The sequence below is a fragment of the Hyperolius riggenbachi genome, chromosome 3 (genome assembly GCF_040937935.1).
Source record: "Hyperolius riggenbachi isolate aHypRig1 chromosome 3, aHypRig1.pri, whole genome shotgun sequence".
Taxonomy (NCBI): domain Eukaryota; kingdom Metazoa; phylum Chordata; class Amphibia; order Anura; family Hyperoliidae; genus Hyperolius; species Hyperolius riggenbachi.
The window spans coordinates 342,222,403-342,239,590 of NC_090648.1; the positions used below are offsets into that span (position 1 = coordinate 342,222,403).

Here is a 17,188-nt window from a genome sequence, read left to right on the forward strand (position 1 = left end):
GCTATATGAGTGTCTCGGGGGGGGGGGGGGGGGGGTTGGGGGCACACCCAAGATAATAAGGTCGTTGCTTCATTGTGGACAGACCAAATTCGATCAGCTGGACAGTCACTGTTGTTCTATCATTGAGCTACCACAGCCCGGTGACCATATGGGCTTGAAAACCGCCACGGCCTGCACTCTCGCCATGGTGCGCACCAGTCCAGCATGGCCGTCACTACACAAACAGCTGTTTGCGGTACGTTACACAGGGAGTTTGGTGTGTCGGTGTGAAGCAGTACTCTAATTACACTCCCTGATTGATGTATACACATGCAAGATGTTTTAAAGCACTTTAGGCCTGTAATTTAGCATGCAATGTGATTTCTGCCCTTAAAACGCTGCTTTGCGTCAAATCCAGATTTTTCCCCGGGACTTTTGGCGTCTATCCCACTCATCCATGCAAAAACTCAGATGTTAGACTCCTTGAAACAACTTTTCCATCACTTTTGTGGCCAGCATACATGTTTTCAAAGTTCGCCTCCCCATTGAAGTGTATTGCGGTTCGCAAAAGTTCGCAAGTTCGCGAACGTTTGCGAAGGTTCGTGAACCCGGTTCGCAAACCTAAAATCGGAGGTTCGGGCCATCTCTACTCATATTCTGTTTTAAGTGTTAAGGGTTAAATGTGATCTCTGAAGTGTGCACAGCAGCCACGCCTGTGCGATGTATAATCTAGTTCACTCAGATTCCAAAAATAAATAACTAACTTTGAACCTTTCAGTACTCTGGTGTTATCACCGATAATGCCCTCAGTTATATTTTCCACCATTCCTGATGCCCCCATGGTGAGAGCTTACCTGCCCAAGCAGGATTTGGCCAGAGATCTGTAGAGCCAGGTCCCACATATCCCTGTGGCCATCACTGAGATGTGCCACAAAAGATGCGATTCTGTAGATCTCCCACTAAATCCTGTCTGGTCAGATGAATTGTAACTACTGGGCCTCTAGGAGTGGCACCATTAGTGGTGGGCAATATGAAAAGGACAGCTGGCATTGGTAGGCAAAATAGTGGGGGCACCAGAAGGGGCAGTAGCAGGTAGGGCCAGGAGTGGGTGGTGCGAATCGTGTTATGAGAAAGAGGGCATGGTTGCTAAAATTGGCATTTCTTCTTTGATCCAAGAATGTGCCCAAGAATCTTTTTGCTGTTTATATTTCTTGGCAAATGAATGCATTCTATAGATAGGCAGGTGCTTCACTGAAAGCAATGGGTCATAAGACTAATGCCAATAGTGCTGTATTTCTAGTACACGCTGTGATATTCTCACTGACAGACATTTTGCTTCCTTTTCTACAGAGAAGGAGGAACTATAGATTTAGTAATAATTTTGAATAATGTCTGTGGGCAGTAACAAGCACCTCTGGTCACTTGAGCGAAAAGTACAGGAATTTTATGAGACGCATATTATTAGGATAATGGTACAGCAGCACCGCTGTAGGTGAACTCTTCTCTTGCAGTACTGAGTTGGGCAACAGAAATGTTAAGTGAGAAGCTTACAGGAGGGGTATCCCTCTGAATTCTAAGAATGATATACTTAATACAGGGTCCACCTTTGAAATAAGATCTCTTCAAGTCTGTAGACATAGTCAATGAGTAAGATTAAGAAAAATATCTACTCAAATGTCATTCCGTCATGTCCGTATTCTTGTTTATGACTAATATTGTGACCTATGGCATCTCATGTGAACTCTGAAACATGTATACTAAGATAATTATGCCAAATATTTGGCACACATTAAAGATCATCTAAATTTATGTTCTCCATAGATGCCAGTTATCATGTCCACCAAGAAGAGGTTTAAGACAACTCATATGGAATGTAATTCACAAACCATGGTAATGACAAACCGTATTTGAACACTACAGACTGACAGTTCTGAAAACATGACAGTTGGAGATGATCTGCTAGCACATACAGTATATATGCAAATATTCTGTTTAGGGAGACTTCAGACATAAGATTTCTCAGTGCTCATTAAACAGGGTTACCAGAATCAAAATGACCCTTGCAAACGCAATGAAACAAATTCAAATCTTGATCAAATTGGATAGCAGCTTCCCTTCCCTTAGTCAGCCTGAACAATCATTTCCAATCAATATTACAATTGAATGGATTGATCGATTGTCTGGAGAATTAATGGCCACCTTAAAGTTAACGTCATAATGAACAACTAGAAAAAAAGAATACAGATTCTTTATAGGTCCAAACATTAGCATATGTCAAGCTCAAAAATGAACAAAGTGATATAAGAAAATTACTCAAAATTGTGTAATTACATACAGTATAAATTATAAGTTACTCTTCTTCAAATGTCACATTGCCATCAGTTAAAAGGTCATAAGGCCAGATTCCCCAAAAGATTCTGTTTTTAAATATGGTACGGCCAGAACCCAAAGTCTGGCCTCTTCAGGATCTAGACAGCCAATGTGCAAAGTGACCGACTGATGCGGTCAGTACAGGAAGTACTACAGTTTTTGGGCTTTTTGGGGGCTTTTGCTGGCCAGAATGTGAAATGACAGGACCCCGTCAGCCAAATCCCAAAGAAAGTTTTTTTCAGAGAGCCAGCTGATGTTAAGAACTGCAGCAAGTGGAGGGACAGGTGAAGCACGGACACTGGAGGGGAGCTCAGGAAGACACAGAGCAGAGGGGACTTTTGTCCCAGAGTGTTGGCAAGCAGGCACCGCCAGAGACTGAGAGCAGAGGAGACAGGTGAGGCACAGATAATGGAGGGGAATACCAGAGGACACGGAGAGAGCAGAGGGCCTGAGGTGCAGAGCAGAGACAGGAGAATAGCCACAGCTGCAACGCTGCTACAGGAAAGTCTTCTTTGGGACTTGGCAGGCCGTGACCAGTCACTTTGTGTTTTGGCCGGCCAAAGTCTGAAAACGTCACCAGCATTCTTATATTGGCCACATCAGGTGGCCACTTCGTACATTGGCCACCCAGATCCCAAACTGGTCAACATTGGATTCTGGCCAAAACCTATACACATAACAGGCTGGTAAACCATGGCACATTACCAATCCATCATGCGTTTATTATTTAAGCATCAGACCATTTCAGAAACTTGGATGAATATATAATGGGAATTTATGTCACAAAGCACTACATTAGAAATCATGCTATACTTGATATACTCTAGCAAATCTAGCAGCAAAGTTTCTAGCCACCAATGAGCCTGGGTAATACAGGTACAATATAACCCTTCCCTGCTTGAAGTCCATATCTCTGGCTCTGTAAAACCCAATGACTCGGTTATACTACTAAAAATACCACAAGATTTGGAATACAAAACAGTACTTAGTAACTTAGAAATATGGACCAGAAAGTGGTCCATAAATGTGCTTTTTCATTTGAGAAATGTGGGGGTTTAGTAAACTCCGGGTGTTCTAAATAAGAAATCTAAAACTTTTCTTAAAAATAGACCTGGAATACTCAATGAGGAATATAGTTATATTATAAAGATAAACTATCAAACATTGCATTTAGCAGCAAAGCTACCAGTAATGTTAAAACAAAAGCAACAACTACAACAACAAAAGAATACTGTATATATGCACTGAGACCAGGATTGTGTGTAAAACAGTACTATTGTTGTATACAACTGCCCTATTGTAATGCCTCTATGCAAGGTTGCTGCATCATCATTATATTTGCAATCACCATCATCAACTAGCACATAGCCACTGTGCAGGGTCTAGAGAAGGAACAAAAGGGCATTTATAATAGTGTATAACCTGGCTATGTTTGGTCAGAATTGTGAGCCAAGAGATTGCCTGTTACAGATATTTCCAGAGTCATAAAGCTGGAGCTAAATATTTAAAGTGCCAATGTGGGATATAAGGATTCTGATATAATCTCCTGGAATGCATTGCAATGGACGATACTCCCTATGGCATGCTCTGGAAGATCACAGAGCAGAATACACAGTTATTTAAAACTACTCACCAAACAATAAGTGAGCAACCATAGAATATAACACAAATAACTGCATGTTAAATAGAATGATAGGGTTTGTGTCTTGGATGTATCAGAGTTACAAGTAGAAAGATAATTGAGGGAAAATAGTAAGAAACCAGCAACATTTAGGGACATTAACAGTTAACATTGAGATCATCTAGATCCAGCAATGACTGCACAGGACATGTCTGATATTGCCATATGTTTTCCAATAAAACACACACATGTCGTTGATATGAAATAAGTAATATGAGTTTAGAAAGTTCTCACGCTGAATGGAAAATGAAAGGGGTGGAATGGATGGGGGGGGGGGGGGGGTGTATATATTTTGTGGGGGAAATGCAATTTATTTTTTCTTTGGTGCATGTTAGAAACATGTCTGATGTTATTGGTTACATTCCTCCCTCGTTAGTATATAAATCAATAATAATAACAACTAACTTTGGTTTAGATAAACCCATTAGCAGCAGGTACATCCTTCCTTTAGTTGGATGCATTGGTAGCTGTTAGCTACACAACTGGGATTATGGATAAAGAGGGTGGTGCCAATGACTTCCACATCCAGGGGTGTAACTATAAATCATGGGGTCTTCAGCAAAATTTTGATGGGGACCCCAATGTTCACCCCCTTTCCTTGCCTACCTCAGGTGACTTTTATAGTCGGGGGGGGGGGGGGCATCAAGCAAGGGTCCTAAAGCAAGTGTGGCCATCCTAATCTTCACCCCCATAACAGATGTAGCCACAAAAACCCTGATCTGGAGGATGTACCCCATTATTGGAGGAAGGGAAGGTTAGTAAATGGGGTTCCCTCAGAGCTCTGGGCCCCCCTACAGTTGCATGGGATGCTCCCCTGTAGTTACCCCCTACCTATATCCATAAAACTGATACTTTTACAATAAGGCTGTGGGAGCCATTCTTGCTAATTTCTCCTAATGGTGCTAGTTCATTGCTCTCAAGGTCATCTTCTACTACTTCTTAGCAATCTGGAACAAGCATGCAAGCTGGGGCACTTACTGTCACCTGCTAGATGCTTGTTTAAGGATATTCAGCCAGTGGATGAACGCCAATTAAGAAAAAGTCACATGCCACAGATGCCTCATGCAGTAAACCTCCATCCCTTTGACATACAGACCCAATATCAAGTCAAGAAAAGAGGTGACAGAGGTCTCCAGTAACACATAACTCAAGTGGTTTTAATCCTCAAGAGAAACAAGCATCAGTATAATGGACTAATGCATGTTCCCCTAGAAGATGCACTCAGTGCCACAGAGAACTAGAAATGTCTGAAGGCATACCAGCAGTGGCAACATGCAAATCCTTCTATTGACAGGTACACTTTAATGTAAGCCATAACCACAGGGATTTTACAGCAAGAACCACTCACAGTCATTCCGTTTCTGTCAGCTACCAATCTTTAAGAACGTGATACAAATAACTACAAACTATGATTCTAGATCTAGATTCTAGATGATTCTAGATTATGATCTAGCAAGATAATCCATGTGCAGGTCAAGGATAAGTAGGAGTACCGTTAAGTTAATACGCAGAAGAAAAGATGTAAAATCTCTCCATCCAGAGAGGTGATCCATGTGAATGAAAAGTTATGGGGTCCGATGATGTCTGAATATTGTGTAACGTGTGATGGTTGAATGCAATGAATGATCGGATATCTGATGATTATGTATGTTTAGGTCAGTTCAGTTTCATACTGGAGCATAACACAATGAGTTTTTCCCTGTGGCATTCCAAAGGATTGCTGGCAGTAAAGCATTCTAAGCTTCCATCTGGTTATTGCACACGGCATATTGCAGGTAAGCCAATCTTCATGCGCAAGACAAAATATAGCATCAGGCATGCACAAACAAGGGTGTATTTTTTTGGAACCATTTATTACAAGCAATGCATGAGTGATCAGTACTGGCTGGTGTCTTTTGTTGTTGCTATGGGTTAATGGTAATGCTAATATCATCTTATTTCTGGACTGTATTAGAGGCAGCTATGAAACCAGCAGTGCTCACCTGTGTTCTTGGTTGGTTCTGGCATTTTGTCAATACCCCTTTACTCCCAAAGAGTATTGAACCTCCTGGAAAGCAAAAACACCAGAGTACCAGCAGCTAGGTAGACAGAGACACAAGAGTGATGAAGATCAGGCTGAAAGCAGAGGGGGGAGGAATCCCCCCACTTTATATACTGCATTGAGATATCAAGCAGGGAACACCTCCTCTGTTTACTATGCAAATATCGAGAAAACTGACAGTTATGGGAACTCTCCCATCTGTTGTCTGAAGAGGCTGCCCCTCTCGGCTTTTGGAAAGAATCTTTGTTGCATCTCATGTGGCTGATGAGAACATCTCTGAGCTTCTATATTCAGCTGCTCACACAAACAGATAGGAATCAGTGACAGCAGTAAGAGGGACCAGATGCAGCACTGGGCATGTGTCTTTGGCCTTTTGTTTCAAGGGACCGATTAGTTAAAACAATAAAACCTATAAAAATAGATAAATAAAGAGCGCTGCAGCATCCATTGCTGTCTTTTAAGACTTTAAAAGTGCCTAAATGACAATTTTATGAAACTTATAACTGTGATGTACTTATCCGTTAACACTTTTTTCACACATTATTTAACACCTTTTCAGCACCTACCAACTACCAAGCAACAAGTTAGTAAAAAAATAAGGTAGGTAAAGTAACATCAGAATTTATTTAATTTGGGATAACTTTTTTTGAGTACTTTTGCCAGCTGAACTTTCATAGCATCTCAGCAACTCTGTTATATTTAAGTACAACTGGATGTTTATTTATTTTTATTTTTTTGCGTGTGTCTTAATTTCAGGTTGCAGGGCAATACAATCTGAATATTTTGAAAGGGGTTATTCCCTTCAATACCCACAGTATTTAGTGTGTAAAGCACTGTAGAAGCAAGATAACATTCTTGCCTTGCAGCACTGGGTACCCGGTTTGAATCCCAGACTGGGCACTATCTGCACAGAGTTTGTATGTTTTCGTGTTTTCGGGGGTTTTCGACAGTTTCCTCCCACATGCCAAAAACATACAGTTAAGTTAATTAGCTTACCCCTACATTGGCTCTGCACTACAATAGATATATGACTATGGTAGGGATTAGGGATTAGATTGTGAGCTCCTCTGAGGGACAGTTAGTGACATGAATATGTACTATGTTAAGTGCTGCAGAAGATGTTGATGCTATATAAATGCTAAATAATAAAAAAAGAAGCAAAGTAAATATGGAATGCTTGGCTGCCAGCTCTGTATAGGGGAGGGGGACTTTAACAGGAACACGTATAGTAAAGGGGTACTAAAACAAATAGGGCAACATAACAGAGGAGCAATATATCAGGGGCACGATAACAGGGGACACTATATCAGAGGCACTTTAACAGGGGACACTATATAAATGGGCACTATAACAGGGGATGCTATTTCAGAGGCTCCATAACATGGGGCATTATATCAAGGGCACTATAACAGGGATCATTATATCAGGGTCACAATAACATGGGACACTATTGGGGACACTATAGCTGGTGCACTATAACAAAGGGATGCTATAATATCGTTTGTACTTTTGTTTTCTGGGACACTACTTCAGGGGCACTATATTGTGTTTGGACATGGAGCACAACTTCCTGCCGTAGATTTCTTTCCTCTAGATATGCCATTGCTGGTGTCACTAGATAAACTTACAATTACCCCCCCCCCCCCCCCCAGCCTCCAGATAAGCCTACAATTAAGTCCCTAATCCTATCATATACACTCTACAGTTAATTATACTCTATGCACTACCTTGATATATAAGGGACCTATTTAGAAAGGTATAAAGGTGGCATCTGACCTGAATGCTACAAAAGTGCCATCATTTCTGCAGACATAACAGTACTTTTCAGTTCACAATATTTATAAAAGTGGTGATCAGCTTAAATAATTGCCATTTTCAAAAGTGAAAAAAATCTATGGCCTTGTGCCACTATTTATTCAATGGAGAAGAAACGTCACGGCTGGGGAGCCATAACTCTATTCAAGCAAATTAAGCTCACAAATTTTAGTTTTTTTATGGCACAGCGGGTAATGATGTGATCACCACTGTAATAAAACACCCTTTTAGAAATATTGAATTATAAATATGGCCATCAAATATTTAAAAAGAGGAAACCCAAAAATGGCAAATGTTTTGTACTTCACTTCTTTGGTAAATACGAGATCCCCATGACACAGATAGTGTTAGAGATTCAGGAGATGGTAAGCGGATGCGGGTCTTGGATGGATAAAAAGTGGCATATCATTACACATTTTTAGTGTGGCCTCCACATACTTCCTCCCCCTCCTCTATTCTACAATAATATTAGATTATTGTAGGAGTGATGTCTCTTCAGTAACATTAGTATGTGCTCGCTACATGCTAAACACAAAACAAGTGTGGGGGCTGCATCCTGTCCAAAAGGGTAGGAGCAACTATTCATTTCCTTGCCAGTCTGTATTTACCACTGAATAGTCATTTCATTGCTAGAAGATTAAGAACTTGCCCTTAGTATTTCTAAAACCCTTGGAAGAAGAAGTCTTCTCCACGAAATGTCAAACAAAACAGAAAAGTCCCGTTCTATCCCTCCACATACAGGCAAAAGATACATGCACTCAACACTGCAAAAAAAAGTAGACAAGTCATTGTGTAGTGATGCCTAGGCTGACACACAGAGCACTAATTCCCAAGATTACAATACAAAATAAACCAAAACCCAGCCACTAAAACAAATAAAGGTACTTAAAGCCTATGGCTAGAACTCCAGAGATAAAGTGCACAACAACTAACAGCATTCAGGATTTTTAACCAGAATCTACAGTTTAACTAAATCAATACTCCGTAATGCTCCAGGTTGAAAACATGAAACCATGGCAACCGTATATCACTTGGTGTCAAAGATACCCAGAATTGCACAAAACAGGAGGCATCACTCACAGGAGCATTCATTCTCAACCTAGCAGTTTCATGGCTTTGGCTGCACATTCATTCTACAGAGAGGAGGATTGTACACATCCTGAGGGATTATTGCTCTAGCATATATGTCCTATGGAATAATCAAGCACATTATAATAAAAAAGCTGAGATCCGTGGTTACACGAAACTTAACTTATCTTTCTATGGAAGGTTAGATATATAAGACATGTTTTTATTGTTGAAAACACAAGTGATATGTTTAAAGCTACACGAAAGAATTTATATTGCTGTCTCAGTAGATGCCTGTGAAATATACTGTACACGTTTGTATGTATTCTGTTATTTTGTTTCATAAAACGTTATAACACGAAAAAGCTGAGATCAAGGAAGGCTGCCTTTACAATGAATCATGAAACGCCAAACAGTTGACCGCACATATGAATGTGTAATACAGTTTTATAAAATACTTAACCTATACAAACAATTACAGTGCAGTTGTTTTTTTATTTTGAGAAAGTGAAGATTTATCTAATCCAGCAAAAGACCTATAAGTTGCCTGATATAGATGTGACCAACAGATGGCAATGAATTAGTGTATCAAGAAGAGAGGTGCCGTCTGACACTGCAAAGTTCACTTTATTTCCACAAGCAATGGGTATCCAACAAAATCAACAAAGTCCTGAAAACTCCATGTGAACAAAGTGAGTTGCACCCTTTTTGAACTTGGAAGAAACAGACAAAGAAACAATTATCAGGCATCTACCCTGGCACCCTCCAAACCCTCCAGAGTGAATGCCTGCAATGGTAGGTTACATAAGCCATATAGCACATCACAATGTTCACGTAAAGGTTGCTGTACATTGCTGATATTGTTGGATTTCCTATTTCTTGTAAAGTGAACTTTGCGGTGCATCTCCTCTGTTCTTGATACAGTTGATGCATCTACACCCATGCAAGCCTAGAGCACATCAAGCTACATATTCTTCCTGGTTGTGTATAAAAGCACTTAAAAACAGTTTAAAACGACAAAATAATTTGAGGTGGCTTACCTCAAATGACGAAAATAACAGTGCCAAACTACAAAGATATGTTGAGCATGAGGCTTCCTATGCTAAACATATCTTTGCAGTTTGGCACTGTTATTTGGCCTGAGGAAGCGGGCTCAGTCCAGTGAAACGCGTTGCCTGTATAACCAATAAAATCTTTTGTTCTAACAAAGATTTTCGTCATTTGAGGTAAGCCACCTCAAATTATTTTGTAGTTTTTAAACTGTTTTTAAGTGCTTTTATACACAGCCATGGCGCCTCTTATATCCAGTTTGTGCATCACAAACCCCCACACCTCACAGTCTGAGGGGTGGAGACAGAACACATGTGGTTCCATCACGGTGGACATCTGTCTCCTTTCTTTTTCCAAGGAGAGCGATCGTTCCAGATCCCTAGAGATAACCCCGAGTGGAGTCGGGTTTGTTGTCTCCACCTGCTTCCTGTGGTCAGGTGCCCCACTGCAACCCACCTTTGTGAGTAGTTTTTTTCACATTCTATATCCCACATTATTTTGACATACTGCACTACTGGGCTCCCACTTTTGTTTCCTGTGTATTTTCTCCAGAGGGTGCATAGACACCCACACCTTACTACATATTCTCCCTACATATGCTTCCATCTGCTGAAAAGCTTTATGGAGATGATTTCATTTTTCAGCACTACCTGGCACCTGCTCGCAGTGCCAAAACCACTGGTAAATGGTTTACTGACCATGGTATTACTGTGCTCAATTGGCCTGCCAACTTTCCTGACCTGAACCCCATAGAGAATCTGTGGGATATTGTGAAGAGAAAGTTGAGAGACGCAAGACCCAACGCTCTGGATAAGCTTAAGGCCACTATCGAAGCATCCTGGGCCTCCATAACACCTGAGCAGTGCCACAGGCTGATTGCCTCCATGCCACGCCGCATTGAAGCAGTCATTTCTGCAAAAGGATTCCCGACCAAGTATTGAGTGCATAACTGAACATAATTATTTGAAGGTTGACTCTTTTTTTGTTTTAAAAACACTTTTCTTTTATTGGTCGGATGAAATATGCTAATTTTTTGAGATAGGAATTTGGGGTTTTCATGAGCTGTATGCCAAAATCATCAATATTAAAACAATAAAAGGCTTGAACTACTTCAGTTGTGTGTAATGAATCTAAAATATATGAAAGTCTAATGTTTATCAGTACATTACAGAAAATAATGAACTTTATCACAATATGCTAATTTTTTGAGAAGATCCTGCAGGTCAAGATTCTAACAACGTTCTGTAATGATCGCTGCTGCAGCAGCTATTGCTGGAAGTAGTAGTGCTGCAGCTCAGGCAGTTCTGATCTATTTCCATGCAAGCTGCATAGCTTTGTCTGTCTTTCCCTGCTGTCAGCTTGTGACTGATTATCATTCACCTGTGTGGGAATCTGCATGTCTGCTCCCATTGGATGACCTCAGTATAAAGATCTGCTTCCTGCAGGGTTTCCTTGGGTTTTCGTAGCTTCAGCTTAAGCCTGTCTTGCTGTCGCTTCAGCCCTCGATCGTGTTTCTTGTTCTAAGATACTTTGCTGGTCTTTGCATCATATAATGGTTCATTGCCAATATATATGCATACCAGCACGTTTATTATTTTCCTTGTATTTGTGTTACGTTGATACATCAGTGTCGCTGATGTATACGTACACGAACTGTTTATATCCTGTGTGCAGTTAGTCAGCTTTCCAGCACGTTTTGGTAGGTTGCGCGTACCGTGACCACCCGTGCTGAGGTAGTTACCCTGCTCCTGGTTCTGTTTGTGGATTGCGTTCATCTCTGCGAAGAGATAACGAATCCTTCTGAATCCTGTTCTGTTACCGTTTGTGGATTGCGTTCATCTCTGCGAGGAGATAACGAATCCTTCTGAATCCTGTCCTGTTACCGTTTGTGGATTGCGTTCATCTCTGCGAAGAGATAACGAATCCTTCTGAATCCTGTTCTGTTACCGTTTGTGGATTGCGTTCATCTCTGTGAAGAGATAGCGAATCCTTCTGAGTCCTGTTCCCTGTGTTACTCTATTCCTAGTCAGCGTTCCTGCTTATGTCATATATCGGTTCATTGCCGATATATACATATGTTAGTCAGACGTTACAAATAGTTTCATTGATAGCTGTAATTGTAATACGCTAGGAAAACATACTTATTGTATATTTATCTGTGTTGCGTTCATCTATCTTGATCCTGCTATTTTCTGACAGTCCTGTCCTGTCTTTGTGAGGCACGCCATCGCCGCATCGCATTGGCTGCCTCATTCCAGTCTGTCTGGTTTTGGACGCTTGCTGTCGCTAAGTAGCCGCTAGCTAGCAAGCGTTCATTCTGTCTACCTGTCCTGATCTCCTCAGTTCTGGTTTATGCGCTCGGCGCTACTTTGCGCTGAGACGTTATAACGAAAGCATTGTTTGTGGCTGTCAGATCTGCACCGGCTCTGTGCGCCACAATCTCCTATTGGAGTCAGTCCTCCCCTCCACTATACTAGGGATAGCCTGTTTCCTGGTGCTAGTGTGTGTACCTCCTCCACGCCAGCTCATGCGTTGCATGCTGACTGTGGAGAATACACCACCAAGCCTAACATTATGAAAACCCCATTACCAATCCCCATTGTGGGGGGGATTCCCAGAAAGTATGACACTGTTAATTATGGTTCCTGTTCCTTTAAGAAATTTGAAGAACTTAGCTCTGAAACAGAAAATGAGTTTTTCTCTGAATGTGCCAGGTTCCTGACCAATCCTGATCTCCAAGCGACTCCTGTTTCAACCTGGGCACTCCAACTAAGTTATATTTTGTTTAAAGGGGAATTATTCCAGTGGGCATTTGATGTTCTCAATCATTCCGATTTGAAAGAGAGACCGCTGGAATTTCTAGCGTTTGTGATCCATAACTGGTTGCGCATAGATCCATTGCCTTTTCCTCTTAATGAACTCCTGGCAGCAGGCCAATCAGCTGCTCCTTCAATTGCTTGCAAGAATGAGCAGCAAGCAGAAAGTGTTACTGATAATTTTCCTGCAGCTTTGAATAAATCACCAAAAACGGCAGGGTCAAAGGCAAAACGCAAACGTTCTAAGAAACGTGTCCAATCTGCAGAATCGTTATCCTTAGCGACTGAGACCTATAATGAGATTCTGCCATTAACAGATAATGAAATGCAATTGTCTTTCAGGGGAGTTAAATGGACTTATGAAACTACTAATGAACTTTCCTCCCTGGCTAGGGAAAATAAAGATTTTTGTTTAAAAGAATTATCTGAGTATGATTATGAGGAGATATTACAGAGTATTGAACAAATCAACTTATTTGTGAAGCAAGGAAAGTTTGCATACACTACAGTTCAGCACTTGCTACAGGTATTGGAGATTCTTAGGAATAAGGAATCTGCCAATCACCTGCTAATTAACCCAATATATGTCCCTGCTACAATCATATCTGCAAACCATGATCTGCCTGTTAAGTATGCTTGGAATCCTCCATTTGAGAAAGGAGAGATGGAAGCTCTGGTCAATGAATGGAAGAATGATTCAAGTTCATTTTGTCAATTTTACAGTGCAAAAAGTGAATTAGTATTGAATGCATGCATTAAGTCTGCCTATAACCTAATAAAAACTGGTGTGTGTGGGTATGACTTTGTGGCTCCATTGATTGATGTGTGGGAACTGATTTTGGATGATTTTTATGTGACTCCGAATTCGCAAATTTGGCGTTCTGACCCGCCTGCTTCAGCACCTTTGGCTGATTCAGCAGGTGATTCGGAGCTCTTTTTGTGTGAAATTGAAGTTCCTGCAATTCCACCCTGTACCATGGATAACTCAGTGTTACTTACCAGTAAAACAGAAGCCACTGATACATTCTTAACCTTGCCCTGCGCAAATTTCTCAGCAGAGAATCCAGAGGTCCTGCTGACTTCCGAGTCCAGCCTAGCCAGTACTCATGACTCTTTGTTCAGTGAAACAGACACCAGAAAAATCTTGCCTGTCTCTGCAAACACTTCTGCAGAAATTACCTGTGTTAATAAAGTTCAACTCCTGTCTGATCCAGCAGATGCCAATAGATGCACTACATCAGTTTCCGAGTCCCAGCAATCCTGTCTAGAATCCTCAGAACCCCAGCATCTGAATTTTCCAATTTTACAAATGAATGGTGATTCAGATGCGCAAACATTGTGTCTTGATCTTCCTGTTTCTACATCTCGCTCTAGTTTCGTGAATAGCTCAGAGCATCTGCTCTGTGAACCTGAAATCGCAGAATTATTACCTTGTTCAGAAAATGTTCCAATAAATTTGCCCTGTACCATGAATTGTGCAGTAGATCTCTCCAATGAAACTCAGGTCACAGAATCATTATGCTGTCCAGCAGGTGCTTCCATGGTTTTGCCCTGCAATATGGACTGTTCAGTGATCCTGTCCAGTGAAGCTGTGGTCGCAGAGTCTTATGCTTCACCCAGTACTTTGGATATTTCAAACCCTCTAGCAGAAGGGTCTGAGGCACTGCTTACCTCAGTTGGTGTTGCAGTAATATTCACTTGTCTAGCAGCTGTTTTGGAATTACAGTCTGCTCTAATAAAACTTGGTGAATTTCTGCCCAGCAAAGCAGAAGCCATTGAAATATTGTCCTCGTCAGCAATTGTGTTAGATACCTTGCCCTGTACACAGTCTGATTTAACCAATGTTGAGTCCCTCTCCAGTGTTGTAACAGCCGAGGAACTCCAGCCCTGTCCTCTGAATGTTTCAGAAGTCTTGCCCTGTAACATGGATAATTCTGATTCTCTGGTCAAAATAATAGAAATCTCAGAATTTCAGTCCGGTCTGATGAGTGTTCCTGAAACCCAGCCCTGTATCCTGAAAGATTCTGGTTCTCTGGCCGCTGTGGCAGAGGTTCCAGAGTCCCCTTCCTGTCCAGGGAATTCCTCAGTTTTGCCTAGTCCAGTGGGGGCTGCTGCAATACTGACTTGTTCTGCAGCGCCTCATGAACTCCAATCCAGTGTATTAAATGAGTCTCTGTCCAGTCCAGAGGTAGTTGTGGAGTCCCTATCTGGTTCAGTGCATACATCAGAAGATTTGTCCTGTCTTGTTAGTGCCCCTGAATCTGATTTGTTACTGACTTTGCTGGAATCAGCGACATCTAAGTCTGATCCAGCATTCTCGTGTAAAAGTCCAGTAGTTGCGAAGTTTAGTCATGATGATTTTTTTTGGGCCAGTCCTGGTTTTGGTCCTGTCTTGGCTGACCCTGAGGCTCACAGTTCCTTGACATGCCCAGAGGTTTCTCTTGTGCCGGTGTGCCCAGATGTTCTTTGTGTGCCAGAATGCCCAAGTGTGTCTAAGGTGTTAGCGTGCTCTGATGCTTCCTTAGTGGGAACACGTTCTGATGTTGCCAGTCTGCCTGCATGCCCAGAGATGGTTCTGGTCCCTGAAAGCCCTGATATTGATGTTTGTCCTTGTGGCCCTGACTTGGGAATTGCCCTAGGTTCCATAGGGGTTCTTGATAGTTCTCCATGTGAGCCTAAGGGGCATTCTGACCTATGGGGATCTCTTTGGAGCTTCAAGGTGTTCTGGGAGGTCTCTGAGAAAACTTGTCCTGGTGCCTTGGACTGGTTCAACAGTGGGTTTTGTGTTGGTAAAGACAGTACCAGTGGGCATTGCAAAGGCTTTGGCGTTTCTGAACGGTTCCTGGAAGGCGGTGGGTATCGCTCAGGGAATTTCGGAGGGCTTTCTTCTGGAAATCATGGTTCTGATGGGTGTCACACTGGGGCTTGTAGTACTGATGGGCATGGTTCTGTAGGTTCTGGTTCTGATGGGTCCAGTCTTGTGGGGACTGATTCTGGAATTCGGTCTTGCCGGGCTGTCCCGGTCATCATGAATTATCAGTCAGACTGTTTTGTTGGGAATTTCAGTTTTGAAAAGCGTCTGGAATCCGCTTTTAAGGGCGGGGGTACTGTAATGATCGCTGCTGCAGCAGCTGTTGCTGGAAGTAGTAGTGCTGCAGCTCAGGCAGTTCTGATCTATTTCCATGCAAGCTGCATAGCTTTGTCTGTCTTTCCCTGCTGTCAGCTTGTGACTGATTATCATTCACCTGTGTGGGAATCTGCATGTCTGCTCCCATTGGATGACCTCAGTATAAAGATCTGCTTCCTGCAGGGTTTCCTTGGGTTTTCATAGCTTCAGCTTAAGCCTGTCTTGCTGTCGCTTCAGCCCTCGATCGTGTTTCTTGTTCTAAGATACTTTGCTGGTCTTTGCATCATATAATGGTTCATTGCCAATATATATGCATACCAGCACGTTTATTATTTTCCTTGTATTTGTGTTACGTTGATACATCAGTGTCGCTGATGTATACGTACACGAACTGTTTATATCCTGTGTGCAGTTAGTCAGCTTTCCAGCACGTTTTGGTAGGTTGCGCGTACCGTGACCACCCGTGCTGAGGTAGTTACCCTGCTCCTGGTTCTGTTTGTGGATTGCGTTCATCTCTGCGAAGAGATAACGAATCCTTCTGAATCCTGTTCTGTTACCGTTTGTGGATTGCGTTCATCTCTGCGAGGAGATAACGAATCCTTCTGAATCCTGTCCTGTTACCGTTTGTGGATTGCGTTCATCTCTACGAAGAGATAACGAATCCTTCTGAATCCTGTTCTGTTACCGTTTGTGGATTGCGTTCATCTCTGTGAAGAGATAGCGAATCCTTCTGAGTCCTGTTCCCTGTGTTACTCTATTCCTAGTCAGCGTTCCTGCTTATGTCATATATCGGTTCATTGCCGATATATACATATGTTAGTCAGACGTTACAAATAGTTTCATTGATAGCTGTAATTGTAATACGCTAGGAAAACATACTTATTGTATATTTATCTGTGTTGCGTTCATCTATCTTGATCCTGCTATTTTCTGACAGTCCTGTCCTGTCTTTGTGAGGCACGCCATCGCCGCATCGCATTGGCTGCCTCATTCCAGTCTGTCTGGTTTTGGACGCTTGCTGTCGCTAAGTAGCCGCTAGCTAGCAAGCGTTCATTCTGTCTACCTGTCCTGATCTCCTCAGTTCTGGTTTATGCGCTCGGCGCTACTTTGCGCTGAGACGTTATAACGAAAGCATTGTTTGTGGCTGTCAGATCTGCACCGGCTCTGTGCGCCACAATCTCCTATTGGAGTCAGTCCTCCCCTCCACTATACTAGGGATAGCCTGTTTCCTTGTGCTAGTG

The 17,188-nt window shown here is 42.0% G+C and overlaps 1 protein-coding gene across 21 annotated transcripts in view; it reads right to left on the minus strand.

Moving 5' to 3' along the window:
* Positions 1 to 6,215, minus strand: part of MYBPC1 (myosin binding protein C1) — a 169,304-nt gene extending 163,089 nt beyond the window's left edge. For 11 of the 21 annotated variants that reach the window (XM_068276961.1, XM_068276958.1, XM_068276951.1 and 8 more), the window contains exon 1: positions 6,013 to 6,214. In XM_068276961.1, coding sequence (XP_068133062.1) covers positions 6,013 to 6,037 — 25 coding nt within the window. In that variant the 5' untranslated portion in view covers positions 6,038 to 6,214. Of the gene's footprint in view, positions 1 to 6,012 lie in introns of all 21 variants that reach the window. The other 10 variants (XM_068276948.1, XM_068276949.1, XM_068276945.1 and 7 more) reach the window with 4 other exon arrangements.
* Positions 6,216 to 17,188: the final 10,973 nt, after the last annotated feature.